The 27834-nt window shown below is 36.8% G+C and overlaps 1 protein-coding gene across 2 annotated transcripts in view; it reads right to left on the bottom strand.

The window, feature by feature from the left end:
* The window catches only part of LOC146455133 (dnaJ homolog subfamily C member 13-like), a 50868-nt gene extending 24071 nt beyond the window's left edge, over window positions 1-26797 (bottom strand). For both annotated transcript variants that reach the window (XR_014859119.1, XM_085094810.1), the window contains exons 1-42: window positions 26608-26797; window positions 26411-26486; window positions 25155-25230; window positions 23539-23612; window positions 23287-23331; window positions 23035-23091; window positions 22759-22848; window positions 21835-21888; window positions 21615-21697; window positions 21209-21268; window positions 20263-20326; window positions 18737-18832; window positions 17820-17911; window positions 16790-16875; window positions 16201-16281; window positions 15537-15613; window positions 15370-15436; window positions 14531-14636; window positions 13775-13874; window positions 12790-12897; window positions 12615-12688; window positions 11915-11996; window positions 11145-11201; window positions 10281-10402; window positions 9463-9538; window positions 9292-9330; window positions 9130-9186; window positions 8454-8546; window positions 8202-8281; window positions 7839-7884; window positions 7633-7692; window positions 6525-6670; window positions 5805-5880; window positions 5392-5475; window positions 5004-5066; window positions 4151-4252; window positions 3505-3612; window positions 2811-3013; window positions 2014-2098; window positions 1391-1456; window positions 1003-1091; window positions 305-350 (exon numbers count right to left, since the gene is read on the bottom strand). Coding sequence is in view for 1 of the 2 variants with exons in the window: in XM_085094810.1 (XP_084950936.1) it covers window positions 305-350; window positions 1003-1091; window positions 1391-1456; window positions 2014-2098; window positions 2811-3013; window positions 3505-3612; window positions 4151-4252; window positions 5004-5066; window positions 5392-5475; window positions 5805-5880; window positions 6525-6670; window positions 7633-7692; window positions 7839-7884; window positions 8202-8281; window positions 8454-8546; window positions 9130-9186; window positions 9292-9330; window positions 9463-9538; window positions 10281-10402; window positions 11145-11201; window positions 11915-11996; window positions 12615-12688; window positions 12790-12897; window positions 13775-13874; window positions 14531-14636; window positions 15370-15436; window positions 15537-15613; window positions 16201-16281; window positions 16790-16875; window positions 17820-17911; window positions 18737-18832; window positions 20263-20326; window positions 21209-21268; window positions 21615-21697; window positions 21835-21888; window positions 22759-22848; window positions 23035-23091; window positions 23287-23331; window positions 23539-23612; window positions 25155-25230; window positions 26411-26486; window positions 26608-26675 (3414 nt within the window). In the remaining variant the exon portion in view is untranslated. The remainder of the gene's footprint in view (window positions 1-304; window positions 351-1002; window positions 1092-1390; window positions 1457-2013; window positions 2099-2810; window positions 3014-3504; window positions 3613-4150; window positions 4253-5003; window positions 5067-5391; window positions 5476-5804; window positions 5881-6524; window positions 6671-7632; window positions 7693-7838; window positions 7885-8201; window positions 8282-8453; window positions 8547-9129; window positions 9187-9291; window positions 9331-9462; window positions 9539-10280; window positions 10403-11144; window positions 11202-11914; window positions 11997-12614; window positions 12689-12789; window positions 12898-13774; window positions 13875-14530; window positions 14637-15369; window positions 15437-15536; window positions 15614-16200; window positions 16282-16789; window positions 16876-17819; window positions 17912-18736; window positions 18833-20262; window positions 20327-21208; window positions 21269-21614; window positions 21698-21834; window positions 21889-22758; window positions 22849-23034; window positions 23092-23286; window positions 23332-23538; window positions 23613-25154; window positions 25231-26410; window positions 26487-26607) is intronic.
* Window positions 26798-27834: the final 1037 nt, after the last annotated feature.

The following is a 27834-nucleotide window of genomic DNA, read 5'->3' on the forward strand; positions in this document are numbered from 1 at the left end:
CCTGGACAACAATACTTAAGGCCTTGAGTGTAAACAAGCACTACAAGAAAACCTTGCATGGTTAACAATGACATCCTAGGTCAGGGGAAGAACTACTATTTTTTTTGTGTTCGCAACGAGGACCTGTTTTATTTTAGGTCTTTAGGAGGTACCATGAACGCTCAATAAAAACTGAAGCAGGAACGTTTTCAAGCTCAAACCATGGGCCGAGTCAGTTGCCAGAGGGAGTGATTCTCACATGGCTATTTGGAACTGTCTGAAGCTTGGTGTCTCTCATGGAATATAGTTTATTTAATCCTATTACCTCTTCAGTCCTGAAGGCCTGCTTTGTGTGCACTTCTTGAAGAAATCTGACAAGTGGAAAGTGTAAATTTACAATGCTTACTGTAAGTCCTTCAATATTAATAACTAATAGCATTAGCTACTTCTTTTCTCATAGCTGCTAGTGTATATCATATACATATATGTGTATTTATTTGTTTTATAAAATGTAATTACCTTTCGGTCTCTTATATACGGGCTTATATAACATAATACTTCATTTCTTCTATTGTGTATGTCTCTTCAATATATTGTATATTTCTTTTTCTCTTTCACTGACCGCCTCAATTAGCTTTCGCTACTTGCGGTCCACTGTAATTAGCTTATAAAAATTGGTAACCATATGTAAAGATTGAAAATAACAATTGAGATCAATCAGTCAATCAATTTCTATAAATATCCAACAGGACCTAACAAAACTCTAATCAACTAACCAAACTTAGAAATAATTATAATAATTGAGAACACCAATACATAACAATTAAATTAAAGATACTTATTAGCACCAGATCAGCCAGGGGTTCAAAAAATTGACAGCAAACAGTTATCATAACCCATTCAGTGATACTGACAGATGAATAAACTATACCCTTGGTCGACTATTCTTGTAAATTCTCCCGATCTCTCTGCTTGTTGTTTTAGGTTATTAGAAGGAGAATTACATTCTGAACAGTGTTATACCTCCCGATTGGTAGGACATTTGATCCTGTGTACATCATTATAAAGAAGAAAACACCAGTCAGGTACAGTCGCGGCAGGATGGGGTTATCCTGGAATAAAAAGCAAACAACAGCTGTAAAGAGGACATAGTTTACACGTATCTTTGTTAACTAAGCCACTGCCATATGGCAATAGTACAGAACTTTCTTAATTTGTTATGATGTTTTGGTCTTCTAGGTCACCTGATCCTACATGGAATCTCCGATCTTCAAGTAGCCAACACTGATTCGTGCTTCGTTTTCGAGACATAACCTACGCAAAATCTCCCTTCTCCGGAGCAACGTCGTTTGTAAACCTTACAAATGTTAACTGAACCAAACAAAAAAGCACTTTGTAAACATACACTTACCACCATCATGTTGAGAAGCAGAATAGCCACTTTCTCCACAATGATAGGATCGAACGTTAGTAACAGCTGCAATGAGGCAAAATATGGATTAACCAGAGAAACTAAAAACTTTTTAACAAGCTTTGTTTTGCGCCTTTGAACAAAACGCGTCTGTTACAGTTGAATACCCTTGATAGGATATTGGTGTTACATGTGCAGGTAATCTTGGGTGCTAAACGGATTCGATGTACTGGTGAGCCCTCACAAAGCAACAAGTTTGTAACAGAGATGCAGTTCAATACAACGTGTGGCTCAAAACTTAAAGGGGCCGTGTCACCTATTTTTAGTTTCACTCTACAAGTAAAAAAATTATATTTGTGTCGATGGAGACATTAAAATAATGGTTTAGTTTCGTTAACAATTACTCTATTAGTACACAGAAACTAATATTAATTATCTTTGGCTGCAGATAGCTAGGATGGAAACAGATTGCAACTTGAAAAAATTGGAAGTTCGTTTTGTGCACTTCAAGAAATCGCTAAAAACTGATTGTAGTTTGTTCTTCCGGTGCTTTAAAAGCAATTTCATCTTAGAGAAAAAGCTCTGACAGCCCTACACGTAGCGAGGACAAAACCGCTGCATACCTGAACTAGATGTGGCAAACATGTGGCCTCTGACAACATTCTCTTTGCTCTTGGAAGAGGTCTTACAATTGCACCATCAGCATCTCTGGAAAGTAAATCGAAAATATGTCAGCCAAATATTTCCCCAAGATGGGATCCTTATTTTCGTAAAACATAACAGGCAAGCTGTGCGTCAGAAAGGTAACTAACAGTTGCGGTGGAGAGCCAGTGTTTCTGAGAACATTCATGGGAAATGAGACTAAACTGTTACAATTTTAAGGGTAAACTTCAGGTTGGATACTTTTCAATATCAGGCAAGAGTTTAAAACAGGTTAACACGCAATTTACGAATAAGGGGTGTTTAAGCCTCTCCAAAAGAAAGCTGAGGTAGTCAGTTGTCTCTCTGCAGTTGGTTTATGGCTCAAGATTACACAAGCTCTGTTTTTGTTTTCTCTCTCCTGTGAACATATTTTGGGTCTCAATGAAAAAAAAATTTCTTGGCATGAGTTCTTGATACCAGCTCCCCTCGATGTTAAGCAAGATGGCGGACAAAACGTTTGACTGCCTTGTCCTTGGCTTATGTCGCCCCCGTTGTCATTAGTGAAAACTGCGACATAAGCATAAGCAAAAGCACAAGAAGAACAAATGTGATAGTTCTTGTTGCGCTTATGTCCTAGTGAAAACCAGGCTTTAGTTTGTAGTCAAGCCATTTTTCCCCTATTTTAAAGTTTTAGACACTTCTCTTGACTACTCCTCTTAGCACCTAACCATTGCCAACTGCAGCATCAAATCTGTATATACATTTACAATAAATTAACCTGTTTGGGTAGAATTCACACATCTTGTTGAGCATGTTCAAGATGAGCACAGCCAGATCTGTTTCATTCGTAACAGCAGTGCCTGTGGCCAGCAGGTACCATTTGAGTTGTGGAATGCTCTGCAGGGGTCTCCAACCATCCATGCCTTGAGCCCAACACTTTGTTTCAGGTCGAAGAGTTCCTTCAACTGCCATTTCCTTCATCTGAAAATAATCCACACCTATATTGGAACTTGCATTGAAAAAAAAAAAAAATAAAGCACAGTATCTACTCCACTAAAAACTCTAGCCATGCAGCCACATGTTTCACACAACATGTCTTTAATACGCCAGAGGGGTTGACGTCAGTTGGTGATATGTTCTTTTCATTTACCCTACAAACAAGCTGACATTAATAAAATATTTACCACGATTTTTCCATAGTTTTGCCATCAAATGAAGTATGAAATGCTTGCTTATTGATCAAGCAAGGTTCAACTGGATTGGGGTTATGTTTAATTTGCTCTCAATAATACACAGACCATTTTGCACTTGACCCATAAACCATGCCCTAAAGCCTACAATGTCGTACCACACATGCTCAGTCAGTTCATAATTGTATAGCATTGTGATCATTTAATAATGAACTGTAGATCCCACCACGCTTTTGTGTGGGTGATGATACCACCAATAGTTTGCTACATATGATTACCGACCTCTTTGAAGCTAAAAGGTCCTAATCTTTCTTTCTCCTTGTTGCCATAGTACCATTCTTTTTCACCTTCACGCTGCATTGTCTCTGGAGATGCCTCCAGCAAGTTGCTCTTCAAACAAATAAAATGGAAACAAAGACAATGTCAGCATGCTTAACGGGGCTGTGCCACCTAATTTTAGTGTCACTGAATAGCGAAGAAACATATTTGTATTGATAAACAATGGTTCAATTTTGTTAAAAATATGCCTACTAGGGCACAGAAACTAGTATCAATCATTTTTGTCTGCAGATGGCTAGGATGGGGAATATGGATTGCAACATGGCCAATTTTTTCAAGCTAATCCTGTGAGGTTCGGAGAAATTGCTAAAAACTTGTTATAGTTTATTCTCCCTCGCAAAAATCCTTTTACATTCGCCTCCCGTTGCTCTAGGAGCGATTTTACATTAAAGAAGGGTTCTCTGTCAAATATTTAAGCAGTTTTTGCCAACATACAGCAAAATCTGTGTGACAGGGTCCCTTTAATCCAACTGCTCACAAGAGCGTCTTTAATCAAAATCAATAGGAAAAGACTGCCCAATAACTAATTACTTTCATCTGAACGACTAATTGTTTACCAAGCAATGGCATTTAATTACAAGAACGTTACCTGAAATGGTACAACAGCCCTTGCTGTGTGAAGATGTGCAAGTGTTAGAAGATCCACAAGTACTCTAATGCCATTTACATCCATCATTTCTTTCACATTTCTCTGTGGATGAAGGTAACCATAAACGACCATTATCTTTCACATCCATAACCCAGAATTCACACATTTCAAGCAATAATGACCCACAAACAAAAACACCACAGTAGTCTACACATAATCAACATCAACGTTACTAGTTGTGACAACACATGGCAAACGTGTAATTACATCACAGTAATCTATACATATTCCTACTTCTTTTGAGTGGTAGCATCAAGAGACATATGAATTTACGTCAAGGCACTTTGCAGATTCAGTTTCAACCTGACTGCAGTGCAGTGGTTACATCAAATGTTAATTGCAAACGTGCATTTAACTTGTGGAAGTCAACACAAAATCAATTTTAGTCTTACTGCTTTTGTATGTTTACTGTGGTACTAAATCTATGCAATTTATTGCTATCTATCTGGAATCAATTTTGCCTTACTACTTTGTGTTTTTTGCATTGGTAATTACCATCATTTATATTATGTAGATGTAGAGACCCAAACATGAATTTCTGTCATGGAAGTTTACACAGAATCAAATTTAAGCTCATTACTTTCAAGTATGCTTCCAGTTGTTGACTGAAACATTTGGCAGATGAATTCATGTCATGGTATTCCTCACAGAATCAATTGGAAAGGAATATAGTGACTCAGTTGCAAGCTTCATTTTTCCACCTGCATGAATTGCACAATCAGTTACTGCAACATAATTTGAAAGCTTATATGAAATGCCAGAATGGCAGCCAACAATTACAAAGAATTCTTACCTTGTTCTTGATAAGTGCATTCAAGAAGAGAATAAGGCGATCTCTCTCCAATCTGTCTGTTGTCTACAAAAAAAAATTGAACACAACAGAAGTTTGAAGTAAAGTGCAACTAAAACTGAACAGAAATGAAGCCAGGTCTACATTTTGGTTGGAAAAGCAGTTCAACACAAGGGTTTGCCCACAACAAACCCTCTTAGCGAGGAATTTTAAACTACTAGAAATGTGTGTTTGCAAAGTTTATCAGCTGTTACACTTTAAATACATCTTAAAATTAAAGTAATATCTCGTTCATCCTTTAAGTTTTGTTCCTACATACAGCAAATTGAATACAGCATAATGGGAATTCAGAAGAAATAAAAGATTATCAAAGTGAATAGGATTGTCTTACCTTTTCCAGCATTCCAACAATGTATCTGGTATCATTAAAGGCGCCAATTTCATCATAACATCTACTATACACCTTTGTCATAGCCTGGTAGAAAAACAAAGAAATGGTATACAATGTAAACTAATAGAGACCAAGATTTGCATTTATGGCAAATCAAATGTTAGATTTGCATTTATGTTTTCTTTAAAAAATGAGTACACAGAAGAGAACTGTGCAAAATAATTTTGGCCTTTGAAGCTGACCAAAACTACTCAATTTTACTGAGAAACTGAAAAGAGTGAGTGGTAAATGAAGGATAAACATGGTCACCTGATGACGTCTGCCCTTTGGCATGAACGTAACTCTAAATCACTCTAATGTTATGTACATAACATGCCATAGCAATAATTGTCCTCAACCAAAAGAGGACTTACTTGTAAGCACATTGCTTTCATGTTTGACTTGGTTGTGAGGAGAAATCTGTGGTAGAGGTCATTGAAAAATTCTAACCTGAAAATAAAGCCGTCAAAATGTTAATAGAGTCAAGCTTTGTAATCTATAGGTGACGATGTTCTCCCTTTCAGGGTAACGGTGTAGTGTTCATGCACTTCATCCATGGGGTTTAGAAATTAACCCTTTCCAGCCTAAGTTTTCTTAGCTACATTTTCCAAAACAGCAAAGAAAAACACAAGGCTCAGGTGTTATGTACCATTTAAAAGGTCGTGATGAGTAAAATTCATTTCTTTTATCAAGATAACTGAAGGAAGTAAGGTCTTTAACAGAAATGGTTTTAAAACATCAAAATTACAAAACAAAACTACAAAATTTCACTGATTGGCATATCTGATAGGTCTACCACCAGGCTGTAGCTCAATTTGCAGAGAACCACCTGAGATATGTCAGAGGCTGTTAGTACATTGAATTAAAAAATTCGAAAAAATGTAGGTGTGGTACTCCACATCATAGATACCGTGGGGTACCACTTTAATGCAGAGATCTTTCCAAGACCAGTTTACTGACAACATTTCATTGCAATTGACCAAATATTGACCAAGTTATGATTTGAGGACCAACTGGGGTTAAAAGCCCTTAGGTGTGTTTCTTCATGGTAAAAAGAAAGCAATGACAATGGAAACAAAGGATGTACAGCTTACGAGTTTTGGATTATTGTTTTCCCTTCTTCTTCTTCAAGCAATAGTCTGAGGTAGTAGTCACCAATTTTGATCTCTTCATTAAGACACTCATATCTGACTTCAAATTCTTGGTGATTCCATGATATGACATGTTGTGCACCAAGATCCTGTTGAAAATAAAAACAAACAACACACCATAGAGCAGACAAACAGAAAGAGAATCTTCATTTAAGCACAATAAAAGTTAAAGCTTTGCAGCTTGTCACGTTGTGCCTAAGGGACAGTTGTTACAACAAAAAAATGATAAAAAAAAATACAAATATCCAACATTACATACAACTCATAATAATTCAAAATACAATACTATATGGCTCACATGCACAGATAGTGTGGAAGCCTAAAATAAGCTGTTGAGCTTAAGGTTATTTGTCCTGAAAGATGGCTGATGTTTATAAAATTCACTTATTCCTTTGGGAAATACAAAGAGAATCACAATTATTACAAAGTTTTCGATAGCACATCTTCAAATGTTAGCAAAGTTTTTGGAGAACATTTCCATTTGGTTAGTATTCATGACATCAATAAATATTAGATTAAGTTGAAGAACTAATTAATACAGAAATTAGAAAGTTGCCATACTGAATTTAGCAAAAATGCAACTTTATAAGAGATCTTACCACAACTGGAGGAAATATCAAGATATCAAAATTACAACTCTTCCAACAAAATGCATGTGGACAGTGATAGCATACTGTTTCTTCATTTCTTTATAGAAATCATAATATCCAAACCTTATATTTCCTCGAGTTTGATGCAGACTGCTATGAACCTTAACATTTTTTGCTAAATTCAACATGACAAATTTATTCTTGAATTCAGAACATATCCAGACAATAGCGCTTTCGAAAATTCGTCAAGAGTTTAGTGATATTTCGTTTCATTGAAAAAATCGCTGGTTTTCATTGAACCGCGGCAAAATGTCTCGAAATTTGCTCTGATTACTTTTGCACAGTACTGTATTACAAAATTTATTCTGTTTTTTAAAATGTCATGCAAACTGTATTTAACTTTGCTATTGCCACATTTGACAGGTATCAAACAAAGACCGGCAGCCATTTTTACGACCAACCTTGTCTACAGCAAAAGCCCTCATTTCTGCCTCTAAAGCTTCTCTCAATTCTTCTCGTGTCTAAAGAAGAATGACAAGAAATGTAAACTGATTATAAAAATCATTCCTTGGTGATCTAAATATAACCATGTCCCTATTAATCCACAAATAGCCTCAAAACCAGTCTCATTGCATGGCAATACAGTGTAACTTGTTAGCTGACTCACCTTGTAGTTCCAAATCAGATTGGGTTGGGAGTGATCTTGATTGAACCTAATACACAATAAATAGTGCTGTCAGAAACTGATGTGAGAAATAGACAGTGTAACCTGATGTGGCCACTAAAATGCAAACCGTCTGGTCAATGGGAACTTAAGGGCTGATTTTTTAAAACAAAGTTAAAATGTTAGCCAATGGTTATTCTTTGTTTGACAGAGGTCTTGGAGGCAATAGTTAGACATTGGTTAACATTAATCTCATTTTAAAATATGGCCATAAACGTTTTTGCACACTTACCAGTTTAGTCAAACACAGTTCCACTATATGAAAACATAATGCAGTAACTCCATTGTTTACATCAAGTAACTTACTTGAAGTAGAAAAGCTCCCAGTTTGCATCGCTTTTCACTCTTTGTCTTCTCTTTCGTAGAACCACAGGTTTTTGGTTTGACTGAAGAAAAACATTCCAAATGAAGAACATAAGTACTTAGATTTGCTCTGGGGAACCTAAATCAAATGCCTTGGGTAGTTGATTGCTTCTTGTTGATTTAGAAACAATCTGCCAAGAGGAACTGTTTGCATAGTGGTTTAACTAGGGTTGAACTGGAAAAGAGTTCTCTTACATCTTTAGATTTCAGTCCCATCTTTGTTCTCCAGTGAGTTAGAACTACATCCAACTGCACAAGGTACTGATGCTTCTTGGGTTTAGAAGAATCCTGCATAAAACAACACACCATGTAAATTTCTGCTTTTAATATAGAATAAATAAATAATATTATAGTAAATGATTTAATATGAATGGGAATTTCAGTGGTACATCCACACCGTAGCTCTTCATTCACTTGAAACCCTGGTTGAATTGGAATTCAAGGACAATGCAGAAAGAGCAATTTTCACCAGTTAATCATGACAGCAAGAGAGTGACAATAACAATGTGCACTAGCTTCCTTAATCTACCAAATGGAACAAATACAGGGTTCTCCTAATTGTTTTTTTTTATTCTTTTTTTATTCAAAAGTAAAAAGGTGACATAGCCAACCTGTAGGCCTTCGGTTTCATGTGTTAAATGGCACAGCCTTCATCGCATGTTTGGATTAAAAACAAAATAATTATTTTCTTGATAAATTGAGGCCACATTTGTCTCAAAGTGCCTATAACAGATCAACAAAAATCGTGATGATGATGGTGATGATTTAATTGATGGAGGTGTTAGTGGTGATTATGACGACGACAATGGTGACGGTGGTGGTGATGGTGCTGATGATACAGTAGGATGCAAAATTACTGATTGTCACTTACTTCAGCAAGTTTTACATTATCTCGCACATGGAGCTTGTCTTCTTCACTTTCTGGAACCTGCAATTCATGGCATAAAGAGAAGGAAATTAAAAGAGTTATAATTTTAAAAGTGAAAAGACCAATAAATGCATAAAGTTTACCATCAATAGATTAAAATGGTACCTTGTCATCTGAAGTAAGAAAGTTCATCAACCCTGCAGGCTAAAAACAGAACAAGAGATACAATCAATCCAAGTAAATGGTGCTTTTATTGGTTTATTAATCTTTTACAAAATGCATCACAGTTATTCCAGGGAAGATAAAAATCATAACAAACAAGCTCTGTGTTCTCACCATTATCCTCTTCAGAAGACCCATTGCAGTTGGATGGCCTGTGACCCACAGGGTCACCAGGTGTCTGCTGAGTTGTCTGTTGACAAAACAAAACAAAAATGTAAGAAGTATTACTAGAAGAGGCATGACACTAAATGGTGTGCATCTGAAGGTACATGTACTGTATGTACACGGTAAGATAAAGCTGTTCAGTCACTGCAACCTACTGAGCTGAATGAACTAGGTACTGTAGCTGCTTATTAATGTTGATTTGTGGGTTCAGTTTAAACAGACAGAGTGCCTAGGAGCATACTATTACTGACCCCTCTTGATCCAATCTTAGGGCACTTTTCGTTTGTTAGAAGTCAGTGGCCAGCCAGACCAGCCAGTCTGTAAATTAAATGCGTCATTTGAAAGGATGGTGAGCTACAAAATCTTTAAAAATAATCACTTTGAAATTGGTATGCGCCATTTTGAAGAAATTCGAAGAACTAGTGTGAAACTTATCCTTCAAATATTACTGGTACATCCATTTACAAACTGACTGGTCTGGTCAGCCAGTTCTGAGAAATGCAAAGCACCCTTACATTGTCATCACAGAGAATTCCACACATCATTTTGCTTGAGAGAGGACAATCGTGCCCCAACGATTTTTTTTTCAGAAAATGGCTCAAACCAGTAGTAAGAGCATTCCTTGTGAAAGATGATATAATGAGGATGAAATTTAGTCCTAACAGTGATTGATGGTGACTGATGGATTGACCTGAGTGGTGTTAAAGAGAAGTACACTTCTAGCTATGATACTTATATAATGATATTTTGCTGTTAAATCATTGCACCTGTTTGTTAGCAGTCTGTTATCAGTGCTTTGTGTGTACATTGCTGTGTGAAGATGACGAGGAAGGGCTCCCTCAGCCAAAGCAAGGTCCTGCATTTTTGCTGCAACCTCTGAATCTCCCTCCTGGAGTGCAAAAACATTTTCACATGTTCAATCACCACTTTTTGTTAAACTGGATTTATGAAGAGATTTTGCCAAACCATTGGTAAATTAAAAACAATTAAGCACTCAGGACTGTAGAGTTCTGATTTAATTCAAGTTTACAGATATTCCAGAAGTTTAATTTTCCAGCTCTTTAAAAAGAAATGTATGCCCAGTGGACAACATCACTTCCAAACACTTAACAGACATCATTACAAAACTGATACATTTTGAATTTACCTATTTCCTCTTTTAATTAAATCAGCTCTACAAAGCTTAATTTATGATAATTATTTTTGCCTCACTGTGTACAAAAAGTCTTGAACCCCACGTAAAATCTATGTAGGATCATAAAAAAGGTTGTCGCAAAATAAGTGTGGTTTTCCGCTGGCTGAGGAACGAATGAAGCGGAAAACGTATTTCTCACACACGGTGGGGAGTATGGGTTCGAGTGTGTGGTGGGGTCTTCAGGTCACATGGCGTTTCGGGGTTCAGTTGTTTTTGTTGCCTTCCGCCATTGCCTGACCTGCCCCGCCCACCCGCCCTGCATGGTTTTGAGTTTTTTGTAGGTATCTAGGCTTAATTTCATATCAGCCGTTGCTGCTCTCTTGTTTGTGCTGTAATGCTATTGATTTGTGCTGTTGATGTAATAAAGGCCAGGTTGCTGCATAGGCGGCTTGGCATGGCTCCCAGTTGTGTGTGAGAACTCTGATTATAATCTCACCTCAATCACAGCCTTCATCACCATTCCAGCTCCTTTGACAATTGCCATAGATGGATGCTGAAATATGTAAACAGAAATAAATTAAACACATTGCCAATTGTTTGATGAGTTTGGGGAAGGTGCCTAAGAGAAGGTGGCACCAGGCGAGATACGAGCACCAAACATAGCATGCAGGTATCCATGGCTACCCTGAGAGCAGCAACCAGAAGATACCTACAGCCATGTGATGAAATGTAAGACACAACACTGGATGCAAGGTCTCATCAAGATAGAGGAAAAGATGACAAGTTTGTTTTCTCTCTTAAAGGGAGATTGTTTGGCTGTATTCCCTTGCTGAATATGCCAGAAAGTGATGTTGTCAAACTTAATATGCTTCGCAATAAACTTGAACTTCAAAGAGAAAGACCAATATTGACTGTCCTGGCATCCAACTGGCCTTAGATGCAGTTTTGCCTTTAGAAGAAACCGCTGCAAATCTTTACTTTGTAGCTTTTATTCATGCAATCATGTACTTGAACAAGTGCATGTTTTTGATGAATTATTTAAAAAATTTAATGAATTATTTAAAAAAAAATAATAGGCAGGCATTAGGAGCAGTTTGCTTACATGTACAGAATGTAACGGAATGGTACCTCAGGTTTGGGGCAGTATTTTATTGAGCACCTCATTGACAAAGGGAACAGGGCATACTGCATATTAAATCAGCAACTTAACGGAGTTCAGGCATGGACTGCAAACCAGTTGTTAACCAGTTATTACATAGAACGCACCTGAAATAGCTTGAAAATGTTACGCCCAAGATCTGCAACCATCTCCAGCAATGTGTCAAACTGAGTTCCCTCTGTTGTTTCACTGCAAGATAAAAGAGATTACAGGTAATTCTGTAAGAAATAAACTTAAGATGTTACGTATCAAACACAAGGAACTCTAGAGTGTTTCATCCAATTTCCAGATTCCAAGAAGTGGGTTGAAAAGATGATGCACAGCCAAACTTTGAGGCGATTGGAAACTGGATAATGCACTCTTTCAAGTGTTTGACATAGATTCTCAACCCATTAATAATTCTTAGGAGAAATTCAAAGCAAAAGTTTACCAAATTTTATGATAATCAAGATCACATTTTCAAACCTTCTTCATGGTAGTGATATCCTTGGTTTTCTTTTCATAAATTATTGATGAGAAAACTTGCTCTATTATGATAATTATTTAAAAAGAAAGCAATTATTAAAATTTAACAATTCAGACACGATCCCAACAATTTACAAAAATGGCGTTATTTAGGCCTGTAGTTGTCTACTATTTAAGGCTTTATCAAAACTTCAAGTCAAAATCTTTGTCCTTGAAGGGCTGACCAGTGCATGGCAAAATCAAATGTCTGATGACTAATCATGCCATGATTGATTCCAAATGACATTTTATTTTATATTTTCATGAAACCAACACTATTTTTTAACATTAAACAAAACCAACCTGTAAGGTGGACACAGTGCAAATGTCAGGAAATCAAGGAGTGAACTAACAACAAGGGCCCCAGTGCTTCGATTCTGAAACAAAAATAAAAACACAATTAAGCAAAAAAGAATGTACCAGTAAGGTACCTAGAAGTTTGTTTCCAGTAGTCACCCTGAAATGAAGGCTTTCTTACCACATGGGTAGTGAAGATTTCTAACAGTGTTCCAAGGAATTTTCTGGATGAAAGAAGTGATGACTTGTTCATCTGCTCTTGCCTGAGGTCATAATTATCATGCATAGGCTGAAAACAAAACAAGAAACAGATATTAGACATCATTAATCCCCAACAATTAATTCTCTACGCTAAATTACAAGAACTCTGATGAGCTACTGAAAAGACAAGAAGTTGGTAGATCTCTGGAATGTTTTTGTAAAAGGAAAAAAATTTTCTTGAAGCTCTTGGTAAGTAATGAGTAGATATTATTTTGGAGATGCTAAAAGATGTGCATCTCAAGATGGTCCAAGACATTTCGGTTTCTTGACGATGGTGCCTATGACTTACTTCATTCTTGTGCAGTTACAGTGTGACACACCTTACCGTGGCCACCCAACAAACTTTTTTTTACAAGTTAGCCAATCAGGATATCTTCCTCCTTGTTCATCAAATACAAACAACATGTTTTCAATAATTTCAATCACTTGCCTGTTCTAGACTTTGCAAGGAGGCGTGACCGTTACTAAAATTTGTGTATCCTGATTGGCTAACTTGTAATAAAAAGTTTGTTGGGTAACCATGGTAAGGCGCGTTCACTGTAATGACTATGTAGGAAGAGTAGATCTTAGCAAGGGCTATTGGAATAACAAGGGGGGGGGGGGGGTTAACCATGCATTTTTCACGGACGATTAGGTTCAATTTGGATAGAAAAATTAATGCTATACATTGCTCTAAATTCTAATAAAAGCTTTTTAGAATTGTTGTTGCTTGATTATCTGGGAAAATCTGTGGTTACCCCTAATTTTCTTTTAGGATTCCAACAACCCTTTCTAAGATCTTATTTCCCCGCATAGTCATAAACTGCACAAAATACCTCAATATTAGGAGGCACTGCCCTAAGTGTGTACAGTAAACCTTCTACAAAACATAACGAACAAGACATCCTCCTCATAATGAATCCTACCTGCATGAGAGCACACAGCATGTCAATAGCCGCGTGTGTGACTCCATCATCATTTCTCTTCAGTGCTTTTACAACCTTGACACCAAGCTTGTCTCTGAATCTGATGACAAAAGTTAGGAAATGATCATCCTCTCCTTAAATGAAAATGTCTTAAAATGCAATTTATTATAGAGAGGGTGCTCTTGACATTAAGCAAGCTAAGAAGCCAAAAAATTAAAGATTTCCATTTGTTAGAGATCAAAGATTCATGTCTTTAGTACACCAATGGGCAAGTTTTCAAACAAATTTGCTTCTATTTTGCTTTGTTTCAGGCGATGGTAGTGAATCTTTGTCAAAAGGAAACACAAAAACTAAGCTTGTCTGGTTTAAACTTTTACTTAGCAAAAAAACAAAAGAAAGAAATTAGACCAGTGCAACATATTCTCACAACCTATTGAGGATCAAGTGTGATATGATATTAAATGCATCCTGAAGAGTCTGTTAGTCTTATGTTTTTTTTTTTAGTCTTCATGTTTTAAACACGTTTAAAAATTTTTTATAGTACAGAATGTTCAATAAGGACACCAAAAAACTTGCAAACTTATTAATCAAAGTGTGAGCAAAAAAAAAAAAAAAATGCAGATATTATGTACAGTAATTACATATGTATGTGTGAAGGTTGTATTTTCTTGCTTATACATGAATTTAAGATATGTTCTTTGGAGTCATCATTATTTTGTAGTTTTTACATCTGTCAGTGAGAAAACTCATGTTTACTTGGGTAGAGTTGTGAAGGCTTCAAATCCCGCTTTGGAAGCAACAAGTCTCCTGATGGCCTGAAACTGTCCTTCCAGATCTTCAGCTGTGATGGTATTTTGATCACCTGCAAATTGTCAAATTATTATTGGGTTGACTTGTGCAACATCACGCCACATATATCTACTGGTTTGCTTGTCACTGACACTTCCTTTAAACATACACGTAGGTAAAACTGGAAGGCTGCATGGCCCAGCAGTTAGGACACTGGACTTGAAATCTGGAGGACCCAGGTTCAAGTCCTGCCTCGGCCACGCTTGTAAATAGCCAGCTGGTTTGCCTCCTGCCAGTTGGGATTTTTAACATGTCATGTTCGATTTTATTATTATTATTATTATTATTATTATTATTATTATTATTATTATTATTACTATTATTATTATTATTAATTTTGTTTCCCATTATTTTCAAGTGGAATGACTGTAAAGCCCGCCACACATGTGAGGAGAGAGCTGAGCAAAATGCCTCGCGAGGCGAAATTCTCACCAAAACTTCGCCGCACACGAGAGGAAACGGCTGAGCTATCTGCCTCGCGAGGCATTTTGCTCAGCTCTTTCCTCACGTGTGCGGCGGGCTTAAACTAGCTTTGGGTAGCTAAGTGCATTTCCACTATAAGCAAAACATTTGACATTTGACATGTGGTTGATAAATAATTTATTATGTTCAAACCTTCTCTTGGCTAGCAAAACACATCTTTTACACATTCGAGTAAAGTAATTCTACCACTTGCAAAACTTATTTTAATTAATTTTGTAATTTTCCACAGTTACTAACAGCTGCAGTCTTTATTAAAGAGCTACCTTCCATTGCAAGCAGTGCTGTAATTGCTCCTGTTATCAGCTTCTCCTTGTTCTCAGCAAACAGACCCTGTATGGAAAGAATAAAAGGATCAATAGAGGTTTTAAAACTTAATTTAAAAACCAAAAAATGAACATAACTGGTCTTGTAAGATACAGTCAGTACTTACATCTTGTGTAACAGCATGCAAAAGTCCATTGTAAGGAATGTTACTGTTAAACTTTTCAACTGCTTCTGCAAAAGTAGCTGGAAAAGGAGAAAAATATATTTTCAGTGACACCTGTGCCAAATAAACCTTGATTTGCTGCCTCTGTGGTCTACACAGAAACTTATTACAATTTGTACATACATGTATTATAAATAAATGCTCCTATCAAGGTTAAGCTGCTGAGGTGGGGAGGGGGGGTGGGTGCATACAGCTGCGCATGGGGAATTAATTTTTTTTATGCAATCATCTGCCCCATAATGGGGACTTTGGTTGTTTTAGTGGACTTTCTAACAAATTCAGACAATTTTAGTGACTCTTTTGCCTGCATCCACATTGCCCTTCAACAGGATACTTGAACAAAAGGGTAGGTTTACATGCCCCACCTTTGCCTGGCCTCTCTACCCTGTGGCTTAGCAATGATGGGTGCATAAACTTAACATGCATGATACCATCAAATTCTGATTATTAACCACCACCCCCCCCCCCCCCAATAATTATTATAAAAACAATGTCCCTTGAAACAAGGCCTTGGCTACATGACTTGTATAGCTGACGGCTGATGATTCTGGCATATGTAACATTTCTGTTCCTGTAGCCTGAGTACTGTGAAACTAATAATATCTACCTGGTGGAACTGCAAGGAATCTGAGATGCTGACTTTCAACTTCCTCATCGACTGTTGAAATAACAGGAGCCAATCTAAAACCTGTAAACGATTTTTTGAAAACATTCAACATTAATAAGACCATCGAATCTCATTCCACTCTGAACAGCAAACAATCCCTAACATTTCCCCATTTACTTGGCACATATGAATAGACCCTTCTCCAAAATGGCGGCTGAAAATTCAAATAAGTTAAAATTAAAAACGTATACCAACACTAGAAAGAGCACTTTTACTTTAGTAACCCTGCAAAGTTTTAGCATATCAGGTGTAATATCAGCTGAGAAAATGTAAGTTGAAATATGAAAAATTTACAGATGTTTGTATGACTGAGGGTATGACGTATACCCCCAGTCATCCAAACGCCTGTAAATTTGTCAAATTTCATCTTACATTTCCTAAGCTGATATAACTCCTAATATGCTGAAACTTTGCAAGGTCACTAAAGTAAAGGTGCTCTTTCCAGTGCTGGTATGAGTTTTTCATTCAGTTCAATTTAACTCATTCAAATCTGTTGCAGCCATTTTGGAGAAGGGTGAATTGGACACACCTCTCTTGGTTGGTTTCATTTTAACACAGACATCTCTGTTGCCGCTAGCACGAACACCATCAAGTAAACTGGCCAGCAGTGAATCTCTGATGAACAAAAACACATTGCCATGAAAATGATTTGAATTTCTTCACCTTAAAGGATTCATTAAGGAACACACATTGTAAGCACAAGACATAATTTGAGAATCACAGATGGCAACTGGACGTCAAATGTTCCTTTATTTTTGGCTTGTGGCTCCTTCTTGCCAAGGAAGTTTCTGAAATTTTGTAACCAAGCAAAAGAACTTTGACCAAAGAAATCTGACTTGCACTTGTTGACTTTCAAGTTTTCAAGCCCTACTGACTAAAATATGCACCCCTGCCCCTTCTTCTTCCTCCATACAATGCTCAGAAACTGTCTTCCTTCAGTAGTATATTGAACAACATTGTAATGGGGGTAGGAAGGGATACAGACAAGAAGAAGGAGCTAATTTGCACAAACCACAGGGCGGCTAAGTACCAACTGTGATAACCCTTTTTGTAATTCATTGTCATACTGTAGTTAGTTCTTTTTCCCGTGGACAAGCATTGAAGAAATACCTTTGGTTATCCACAGCATATATGCATATATAGCTATTTCAATTAATGTTGTCGGATCAAAGCTGAAAGCTTAAAGACATCTTCAAAGAGGCTGCCACGTCATCCATTTGATATCCTAACATTTCTTTCATCCAAATGGCTTGCCATCGTATATCTTCACTGGACAGACGAGGCATAGCTGATTTTGATGAACTTATTCATAAAAAAATCCACAGAATCTTGAGGCCTTGTCTAATAGCTTTATACTTTGATCCGACAATGTTAATTGAAATAGCTGTATGCATGTTTCACCTACTATGTTACTGGAAATCACAAGTTTTTGATCAATAAAAATTAATATAAATTCCTGACTAATATCAACTGATTCCAAAAGATGCTTCTTTTATTTTTTTTTCAATATTTACAATCAAAGGAAATCTTATGCCTGCACTGCAGACCCTTCAACAAACCTGTCAGTTGACATAAATGTCTTTGTTGCTCCTCTGACAAACTCCACTGCAAACATCTGAGGATTTTCAGTGGAGCGAATGATGGCAAACACCTGTGAAAAAAAGAGAGAAATAATTTAAATTTTCTTTTTCTATTCTCTAAAAGTCAACATTGTTGGAGAACTGTGTATAGCTCATAAAAACACTTCAGTCTGCTATTGACCAATATGGTATTATTGCACCAGTTTATATGTCATCTAACAGAACAAATATAAAAATATTTTAAATAAAGGTGCTCAATATATATAAGCTGGCTAAAGGTTAATCATTGTGTGGCGGTCTACAAACATTGTCAGTCAACTTGCTGTGTGACAACGGCATTGTGCGGGATTTAAAGCTCTCGCATGAAACGGAGGCGAGTGGTCAGCTGGTCCAAGATGGCACCCAAACCCAGAAATCGCCCAGCATCCAGAAAGAAGTGACACAAATATCATGCGTTCTCCTAACATCGAACGCAATAATATTGTTGCTCCATTGTGTTGTTTGTGACATAAGTTAAACTTGCAGATGTATTGTTAAATACACAACACTCAAACATTTTAGGCAGAAAGGTGTGGCTTATCAGGATGGACTTGACTAAATTAGCCAGAAACTGAGAAGTGGACACCCTGAAGACATGTTCCCCCAGAAAATTGAGAATGGGTGGCAGCAATTTAGATTAATTCTTACAAAAATGAGCATTTATGAAGATGCTCTTCTAGCTCAAACTGTGTTGCACCTGCAGCAGTAAATTTATCTTTTACAAGCGCCTGGCCTTTAAAAGTGTACATAAGGGTATGTGTTGTAGATGTTTAATCCTTTTAACAGTACATTTACAGTGTGGTTACAAATGACCATTAGCAAAATAATTTTAATCCAACTAACTGAAAATAACTTACATCACTTAGTGGATGACAGCTGACGATGATGTAAGTTGCAGGATCTCTTTCTATTATACACGTCTCTGATAAACACAAAGTGCGAACTACAGGATCCTGGGTAAAAAAATTTCATGATAGGGTGTTAATACATGTACATGTACATGCATCCATCTCAGTTAATTTTGGCAAACTATGGATGGCTACTTTCCTTACAGAGACTACTTCTTTAAAACATAATGACTGCTATGAATTAAAATTGTGGAATTCATATTGTTTACAATGTGTATGCAAGCAGTTAGGCAATTCATGCATGTGTGTACACATGCAGTTGTGTAGTTTCTGTCAATTATGAGCATGTAATTATACAATTTGGATCTGTTACTTGTATGCACATGCAGTTATGCAATTGATGTTAGTTTTGTGGGGTCAACACCAAATTTTGACAGAAGTAGGTGGCCTTATTGCTGGAGTATGTAGCTGATTTTGCCATCTTTTTTAAAGTGCTACTGTGACGAAATTCGCGTCTTTCTAATCTGAGCCATTTTAAAACATAAACAAGTAGTCTGTACGTGAAGAAGAATGCTGTTTACTATTTTCAAACATCTCTTTTTGTTCCAGAGAAATTCAAGTTTTTAACATATGCAAATTAGTCAAGTGATGACGTCATAAACTCAACCGAATTTTGGTCAAATATTATGAAAAAAGATATCTCAGCCAAGTTGTATCAGAAATGCTTGATTCTTTGCAGTGACATCATTCTAGGTGCTCTCCATAATATGAGCTTATCAGTTTTGTTACCATGGCAACATACTGGGTTCCAGTCCTCCTTGATACTTAAGGCTTTGCTTGCCACCTTGGGTGTTCTATTTTGATATTTGCCAACGGTGCCTCGTCTGCATGATCCAGCAAGTGTATAAATATGTTAGGTCGAGTTCGTGGCCTTGTTAAATGTTTTCAAGCTGAAAATCACTAAAATATTGAAATCAGGTTGGAGGGGACTGGAAAAGAGTGAGTTGCCATGGGAACCGAATTTTTTATAGCCATAGGTGTATTTCCCTTAGAACTATTAGCCTGCCAGGTTTCAATGGTCTCTGCTGTAAATTGACTGAGATAGAGCTATTTATATACTTGATGTTATATTGAGTTGAGAATACGACGTCATCAGTCCTCTCATTTACATATTTTACGCATTTTTCAAACGTGAATACCTCCGGAACCAATGCAGATATTTAGAAACGGTAAACGGCATTTTTAATCTTTCCTAGAATTCTATGCGATAAACCTTAAAATTCAAGAGGTAAAAATTTGATCATAGTAGCACTTTAAAGAATCAGACAACTAATTAGAAATAGCCCAGCAGAGTAGCTGTTCTACTTTTGAAGACCCTTTTGTGCATACCAGTACTGTACCACATGTACATACACACACTGAAAAGCATTCATCACCATGCATAGCCTCTCTCCATAAATAAAATCTGGTTAATAGACAAAATAATAATCTTATGACCCATATTTAAAAAAAAAAAAATACAGGGTAGAACTTACAGGTTGTCTTGGTGATATTTTCTGTACTTTGAATTCTGCTAATGAGGTAATATGTTCATCTTCACTGGAAAAGAAAAATTTAACAGGATGGTAATAACTCATCAACAAGAGCATCAACATGAACTTGGGAGCTGGTGCCTAAAGGTTGGCAGAGCTGGGCAGCAATCAGGCACAAGGAAGGAGGTATCCATGGCAACCCTGCGAACAGCTAGGCTTGATTTCCGCTGCTCCCTCGGTTTTTCCGAACAGCGGCTGGTAATCGAGCCTGGCAAGAGGGCAGCACCAAAGGCACCGTCACACTGAACCAATCAGTGGAATACTTACTGAACCCGAAACTTACCAAAGGAAGGGCAGAGAGGGAAAAAGGCTTGAAGCAGGCAAAATGACCTTATTCACAGGCCAGCAAGCAAGCAAATGCAAAGCAAACCATGAGGCGCTCCCTTCAAGCCAAGTAGAGGGACGACCACTGAACGGCATTGTCTTGATTTTAACCCTGCCTAAATTACTTTTAGCCGGATTAAGCTTTGACAAAAAGTATCTGTAAACATTTTATAGACAGTAGAGCACAATTTATTATTCAATACAATATTTGGTGCTCATCTCCAGTTGAGTCACCATGAATTAAGACGTCAGCAGTTGAAACCAACCCGGGATCACATTTCATTTTCTCCTTTTGGATGCTGTATGTTATAAACTTCCATACTGTTGTCCAATTTCTCAGTTAAAAAGTACAGTGCATTCTTAAAAATCTTGTACAGCAACAGCAAAGTACAGTGCAGTATTATAAAAAAGTGTTTCAGCCCCAGTATCAACATGCATATATTTCTCCTCACAGTCCTCCAAATATTTCTTTTGCAGCTGTTGTAAAAGTGTCTACCCAAGAAGTTGACCTATACTTTTTTTTTCTTATTTCTATTATCAATTGAAATTATCATGGTGAACTCACCTAAATTTTCCAACTTTGTGCTTGAGAAACTGGTCATGTGTGATTGGTTTATTTCTTTGTCTGTGAAAACAACAGAACACTAATATGAGAAAAAAAAACTGTATCCTAACGTAGAGAGAGGAAGGCATTCATTGATAGCTCTAACTTCTACATGATCAAAGTTTGATTGATTGATTAATTAATTATTTAATCAATTAATTACTTATATTGCACAACAAAAAATACTAACGATCAACAAGGGTGAAATTACTAAATACATAACCTTAAAACTATTATAACATTTAAAAGAAAACAAATTACAAAAAAACTATTCAGTTGTGATACAAAATTACGAGTAACAAAGATCAATAATGGAAAGCTTTGTTTAAAACGATAATATTACAAGGGATTAGTGTTGTTCACTTACTTGATTGCAACACCTACATGAGCCATGGCATATTCTGACATTTTCTTTATAAGTTCCTCTCTCTGCTCCAAAGCAAAGAGATGCTAAAATAGAGAAGATGTAAATTATTACAAAATTAATAAAATGTTCATTTACACGTAAATGACATAGAAGGATTCAGGATTGTCTATGTTACATACAAAATAATTTATATGCAGTAGTTACATGAATGCTGACTTACAAGTCGACTAAAACCACCATAAACGATTGCAATTCCTCCTGGATAGTCCGACACCTAAAACAGAATAATAACAGTTTTTGACAGGGTGACTGTGCAGATCTTTTGAACAAACAGCTGACTTATGTCTAATCATATCATTCTATGAAAACAAAGGGAAATAGAGGAATTATCAACTGGCAGATCCAGACGTTTGCGCAAAGTGAGGACTTGGGTTAAAAAAGGTGAAGGAGGGGGAGGGGGGGAGTAAAGATGTTCAGATATTTTAATAAAAACATATCTCACCCCATTGGGTCTTGTTTTCTTTGACAACAGCTAGATCAACCATGTAACTAGTACATACATGTATAATGTATAGATGTGGCAACAGTTATAGCCCTTTTTTTAGAAGAAAGTGCACATAACTCCTTGATACCAATGACCACATTTTTAACTTTGAACTTACAAAGTATTTATAGACCCAATGCAAAAATGGCTGACACTTTAATGGTCTTCTGTTTGCATTCAAATTAGCCTCCCTAGCCTCGTTCTTGAGTTCAAAAATCAAAAGTCAGAATATTTCATCCTGAACTAGGCCAGTGAGTTTAATTTGAATGCAGACAAAAGAATATTGATTAAAATGTCAGCCATTTTTGCAGAGGGCCTATAGTGTATATGACCATTTTCAAACAATTTATAAGCAAGAGAGGCTAGAGAGAGTCCATGTATCCTGTTGATAATGTCATCCTCAGTTTATGAAAAAATCCAGTGAAAATTCACCAAATCATTTTAAAACATTCAGCCAAAGAAATGCCTCTTGGATGCTTTAATAACAATATTCTCATATAAATTCTTACTAAAATCTTTTTAATAATCATGCACATGTATATACAATGTACATTGCATTCAGATATTTACATTTTTCTTCATGTACACTGTCAAACTAACCTGTACAACTCCCTCCAACTCTTTGTAGTCATATGAACAAAGTTTTTGCCTTGTTGTAGGATCTATTTGGTCCAATGAGCATGGAGTAACCTAAACGCAACAATTTATATTAACAGCTATTAATATTAGCATGGATTGGTGGGGTCAAGTTAGTACCATGTGCATTGAATCTAACAGTGAGAACAGTTTGAATTACATAGTACTGTGGGCTCTTTTTATTAGACAAGCATAGTAATGTTCAACAATATAATTAACATTTTAGACTTAACACTGTACCTCAAGCACTACAGGTAGTCTTGTGTCACTCCAGTGATACTTGAAAGCATTAAAGCGCTGAAACACCAAATGGATTCAATGCCATCAATTTTTAGCTCGTTTATAATGCAGCTATAAATATACTGAAGATAATTGTTATCAAAAACACATACAGTCTGTAGTGACTTATTCAAAACATTGGCAATGGGTAGTTGTCCAGAATTCCTGCATAAAACTTTCAAGGTGAATAACTTGACTTCCCTTTAAACTCACCACTTCACTTCCAGCTTTAAAGTCTGAGAATTCTTTACGGAATCGCTGCAAAAGAAAAAGTATGCATCATATATATGTAGTAGTAGTTTTGTAATTCACTGCTTTTCCAGGGATGATTCTGAATGCATTCAGAGATGCCCTAGCACGAGGGTTAAGAAAAAAGCACATGCGACACTAGGATATCTTATGGTAACTCCTTGTGAACAGTTTGCTGGGATGGCCTGCCATGATCAGTTCAAAAACAAAACTTACAAGTGCTTCAGTTAACAGATCTGCTCTGTGTTCTGTAGAAAAGGTCATGCTTTGGATCTTTTTGCTTGCACCAGCTGGAGAATGATAATGGTAAACAAACAGACAGTCAGTAACATTGGATGTCAATGGCACTAGTAGTTGATATACATGCGTGATTAAAATATGCCAGCTAATTATGCAAACAAAGAGGGTCATAGGTGCTAATCAAGTTAAATCACAATGAATTATTAATAAAGGTCAATAGATGTATTGTGCATTAAAAGACATCTTTCCTCGATAATCATGCTTGTGGAGTATCTGGTTACATTTGTGCCCTGAGGACGTATCCACTGTCCTGTTTCCAGCAGGCTGTCCTGTTTGCAATTTCTGGCTGGCTGAAGAGTATTCTGTTTAACACTTTCTGCCGCTTACTTAATCCTCCTTCCCCTCATTTCTCATCACTGTTTTGATGAGAGTAACATTCTGTAATTTTGTTCATATTAACCCCTTCACTCCCAGGAGTGATCAATATATAATTTCTCCTTATAATGTCAAACAGACAGGTGACGAGATTAGAGAAAATCATCAACTAGGCAATATTGTTTGATGCTACACCAAATTCTCTGAATTAACTTAAAAAGAAATGTATGGCAGTCAGTCAGGAGAATTAACATTCAGGGCGCAGTTGCTCGAAGCATGGTTAGCGCTAACCCGGGTTAAATGCCATGACAACCTATAGGTTTTAATACCTCTTAACCAATGGTTAGTGTTAACCATGCTTCGAGCAACTCAGCCCAGATCGTGGAAGTGAAATGGTTAAGATAAAGTATTTGAGTGTATTTTCCACTCTCGCTACAAGGAATATACATAGAGTATATTATAGCAGGAAACTGTGACCTGGTCATCCGCGGTCATTACTTAGAAGGTTGGAACCCTTAAAATCTCCCTCTTCCCTCCAACCACACCTCTATCACACCCATCTCCACATCCCCTCCCTCCCCCCCTCAAAAAGAAAAAGTGGATACTAGCCCACTGCCAAGGTACATGGATGTTAATCTCCACGCTACAGCTAGCTGGGATGCCTGACTACACAATAAATTATCTTCAATTGAGATTTAAATTAACATGCAGTTTCAGAATGTTACTGACAGCTTGTGGCATTCCATTTCATTTTCTGGTTCCATTTACAACAGATTAGGGGTAGGTATAAAAAATAACATTGACAGTAACTGCTAACCTCAGACATTAAAATTATAATGATTTTGACTGGACTAAATATCTGTCACTAACTGCTTTGACTGGTCAACATTCAGTTTTATGAAACTTACCCCTGGACATTCTGAGCACTTTCTAGAATCTAGAAAATGGCTCTCCTGCATATGACAGTACTTCTTTCAAATTTAGATTTTTTCACTTTCCAACTTCAAAGAAGGAGCTTGAATTACAGATAATTAACTGTACTTGTCAATAGAGCAGAGGCACCTTCTCTTCATTCACACTATTTCAGTGACTCACTTTCAATGGAAGAGTGGATTGGTACATGTACATGATTATATTTATTCAAATAACAATGTGCTAATTCCAGAAATTTATTAAGGACAAGCATTTTATACAGGAAAAACAATTTCAAAACTTACTTTTTTTCATGGTGATTATCAGTTCACTGGAGGCTTTGGCACTTGGCGCAATTCTACAGAAGTCATTGTAGGCCCACTATACAATGGTGAAGGAAAGAAAAAGAAGAAAGGACAATAAACTCTATAACAGGAGTAGAGAAAACAGCATACATTCATGTAATAGTAGTAATAATAATAATAATAATAATAATAATAATAATAATAATAATAATAATTCATTTAAAATAATAAATAATTTTTATTATTATTTATTTATTTATTATTAGACAATAAACTCTATAACAATAGAGTAGAGCAAACAGCATACGTTCATGTATTAATAATAATGATGATGATGATGATGATGATGATGATGATAATAATAATAATAATAATAACAACTTTATTTAAGTCTCCAATCTGGAAAGCCGAGCACAAGTGCCCTACTAATTGGGGAAACTAAAAAATATAAATTAAAATGTATACAAGTTTAGATTCAAAAACCAGATGATTCTAAACCAGAAAACAGAGAGCTGTTTGCCAGAAGCGCTTTCTATTTAGCCAAAATTTTCAGTTCAACCACTTGAAATATACAATGTAAATTGGGTAAGCGTGGATCAAACGAACATTTTCCAGAACAAATGGTCGACATTTGAAGGCACTGCACTTTTCCTGTTCCAACCAGGCAGAATAGACCTTTTATCAATAAAATGGTATGGCAACACCCTTGCTTACTGAATTCTTAAAAAAAGACAACTTATGACCTGCTCTAACGGATTTTGGAAACGAAAATGCAAGGACTTGAAACAGTTAGCCTAACTTTTTTCAAGTGCAGTTCATTCTAACCCAGTCCATCTGTGGCCAGACACACTCATCAATAGTTATAGTACACTGGGGTGATAATTTACAATAAATTTGAGCAGTATTTTCAGGTTTCTTTTGATAAAAAAAAAAACGTTTTGGAGTTTTTGATGTAACACCAAATGCCCGTGGTACTTCCCCTTTAATGTCTTCTCCTTATTTCTGTTTCGTATCTTCGTATTTTCCTTTCCAAAGCATTGGAATAGAAGGGAATTTACAAGACCTTTCAGAAAAACAATACGTTTGAGACGTTTTACAGCACAATATATGGTTAAATCTCTTATAAATGAACTGGAAACACCTGAAGCGTAATTAAACCCGGAAATATAACAGGAATCATACGTCATGTCATGGACACAAATAATTTGCTACATGCATGCTTGCTCGCAGCATTACGTTCACGTGAATAATATCACCTGATTTGTGACTTCAAGATTCGAAGGGTTATAGGTCGTTATTCCTTTCGTACCGATGGAAAATATTCTCTTGTATCTGCAAGTGACAATACAATAACCTTCAATAAAAGAGCAATCAAGCCAAAGTGGACCTCGTGAACGTCTCCTGTATATGTATGCATGATCACGGGATCCAAAACAGGCAAAATTCAACTCACTTTCCACGCCATGAATGCTTCGTGGTGAAGTAGCAGGCCACATCCTCATTTCCCCAGACTGTTGCCATCGTGGGGTTCAAAATCACTTGAATATAAACAAAGATTATCCTGACAGGAACGCGTTAACGTCCCATCTCGCGTTTTAGGGGGAAGGGTCGGCCATCTTGGAATGAGAACGTACTACGCAGGCGTGCTGAACCCAGTCTCTTTTTCGTCTGTTGAGAAAGGCGTTTCAAAAAACCTGTTTTGAAAAACCTGCAGGGCTGTTGACGTTACACTCTTTTTTATAAGGATTTTTTTGTAGTTGGAAAATTTTAAGAATATTTTAAGAATAAACCCGAGGCTGAGATTTTGAAAAGAATATAATTTTGTGGGTTGAAAATTTGTAAATACAATACAATTATTATACTTCATATATGCTGCCAGTCATTCTAGAACAGAGCTGTACTAAGAGCGAAGATTGGTTATCAGAAACGCCTCGTATTTTATGTGTTAAGTGGCCAAAACTCAATCTGATCTCAACCAATAGATTCCAGAACTGTTGCGAGAAAAACGTTAACGGGGAACGACCAACATCGTCCTGTCCTAAGATGGCGATAAAGGGATATCCATATAAGAAATGTGGTAATGAAGGTTTGAAGATTGGTGCATGTAAAGATGACCATGTTTGGTAGTGGAGGCTTAAAATCATCATAGGATACAGATTAAAGTAAAGTAAAGTAAAGTGAAGTAAAGTAGAGTAGAGTAGAGTAGAGTAGAGTAGAGTAGAGTAGAGTGGAGTGGAGTGGAGTGGAGTGGAGTGGAGTGGAGTGGAGTGGAGTGGAGTGGAGTGGAGTGGAGTGGAGTGGAGTAGAGTAGAGTAGAGTGGAGTAGAGTGGAGTAGAGTAGAGTAAAGTAATTTTTATTTAATGTCAACAACACGGGGGGAGCTTGCGCTCTCTACTGAGCCAGACTCGTCATGAAAAAGTCGAATTGGATTTATTTTTGGATATGTTGGTTTTTGTGGAGAGGGAAAACCGGAGTACCCGGAGAAAAACCCTCGGAGCAAAGACGAGAACCAACAACAAACTCAACCCACATATGACGCCGAGTCCGGGAATTGAACCCGGGTCACATTGGTGGGAGGCGAGTGCTCTCACCACTGCGCCATCCCTGCTCCCCAGATATAGATGGCAAGAGGGTAATATAGAGCAACTGAGACTCACAACACAGCAATTTTTTCCCTAT

The sequence above is a fragment of the Pavona decussata genome, unplaced genomic scaffold (assembly GCF_977016875.1).
Source record: "Pavona decussata unplaced genomic scaffold, jaPavDecu1.1 SCAFFOLD_286, whole genome shotgun sequence".
Lineage (NCBI taxonomy): Eukaryota > Metazoa > Cnidaria > Anthozoa > Scleractinia > Agariciidae > Pavona > Pavona decussata.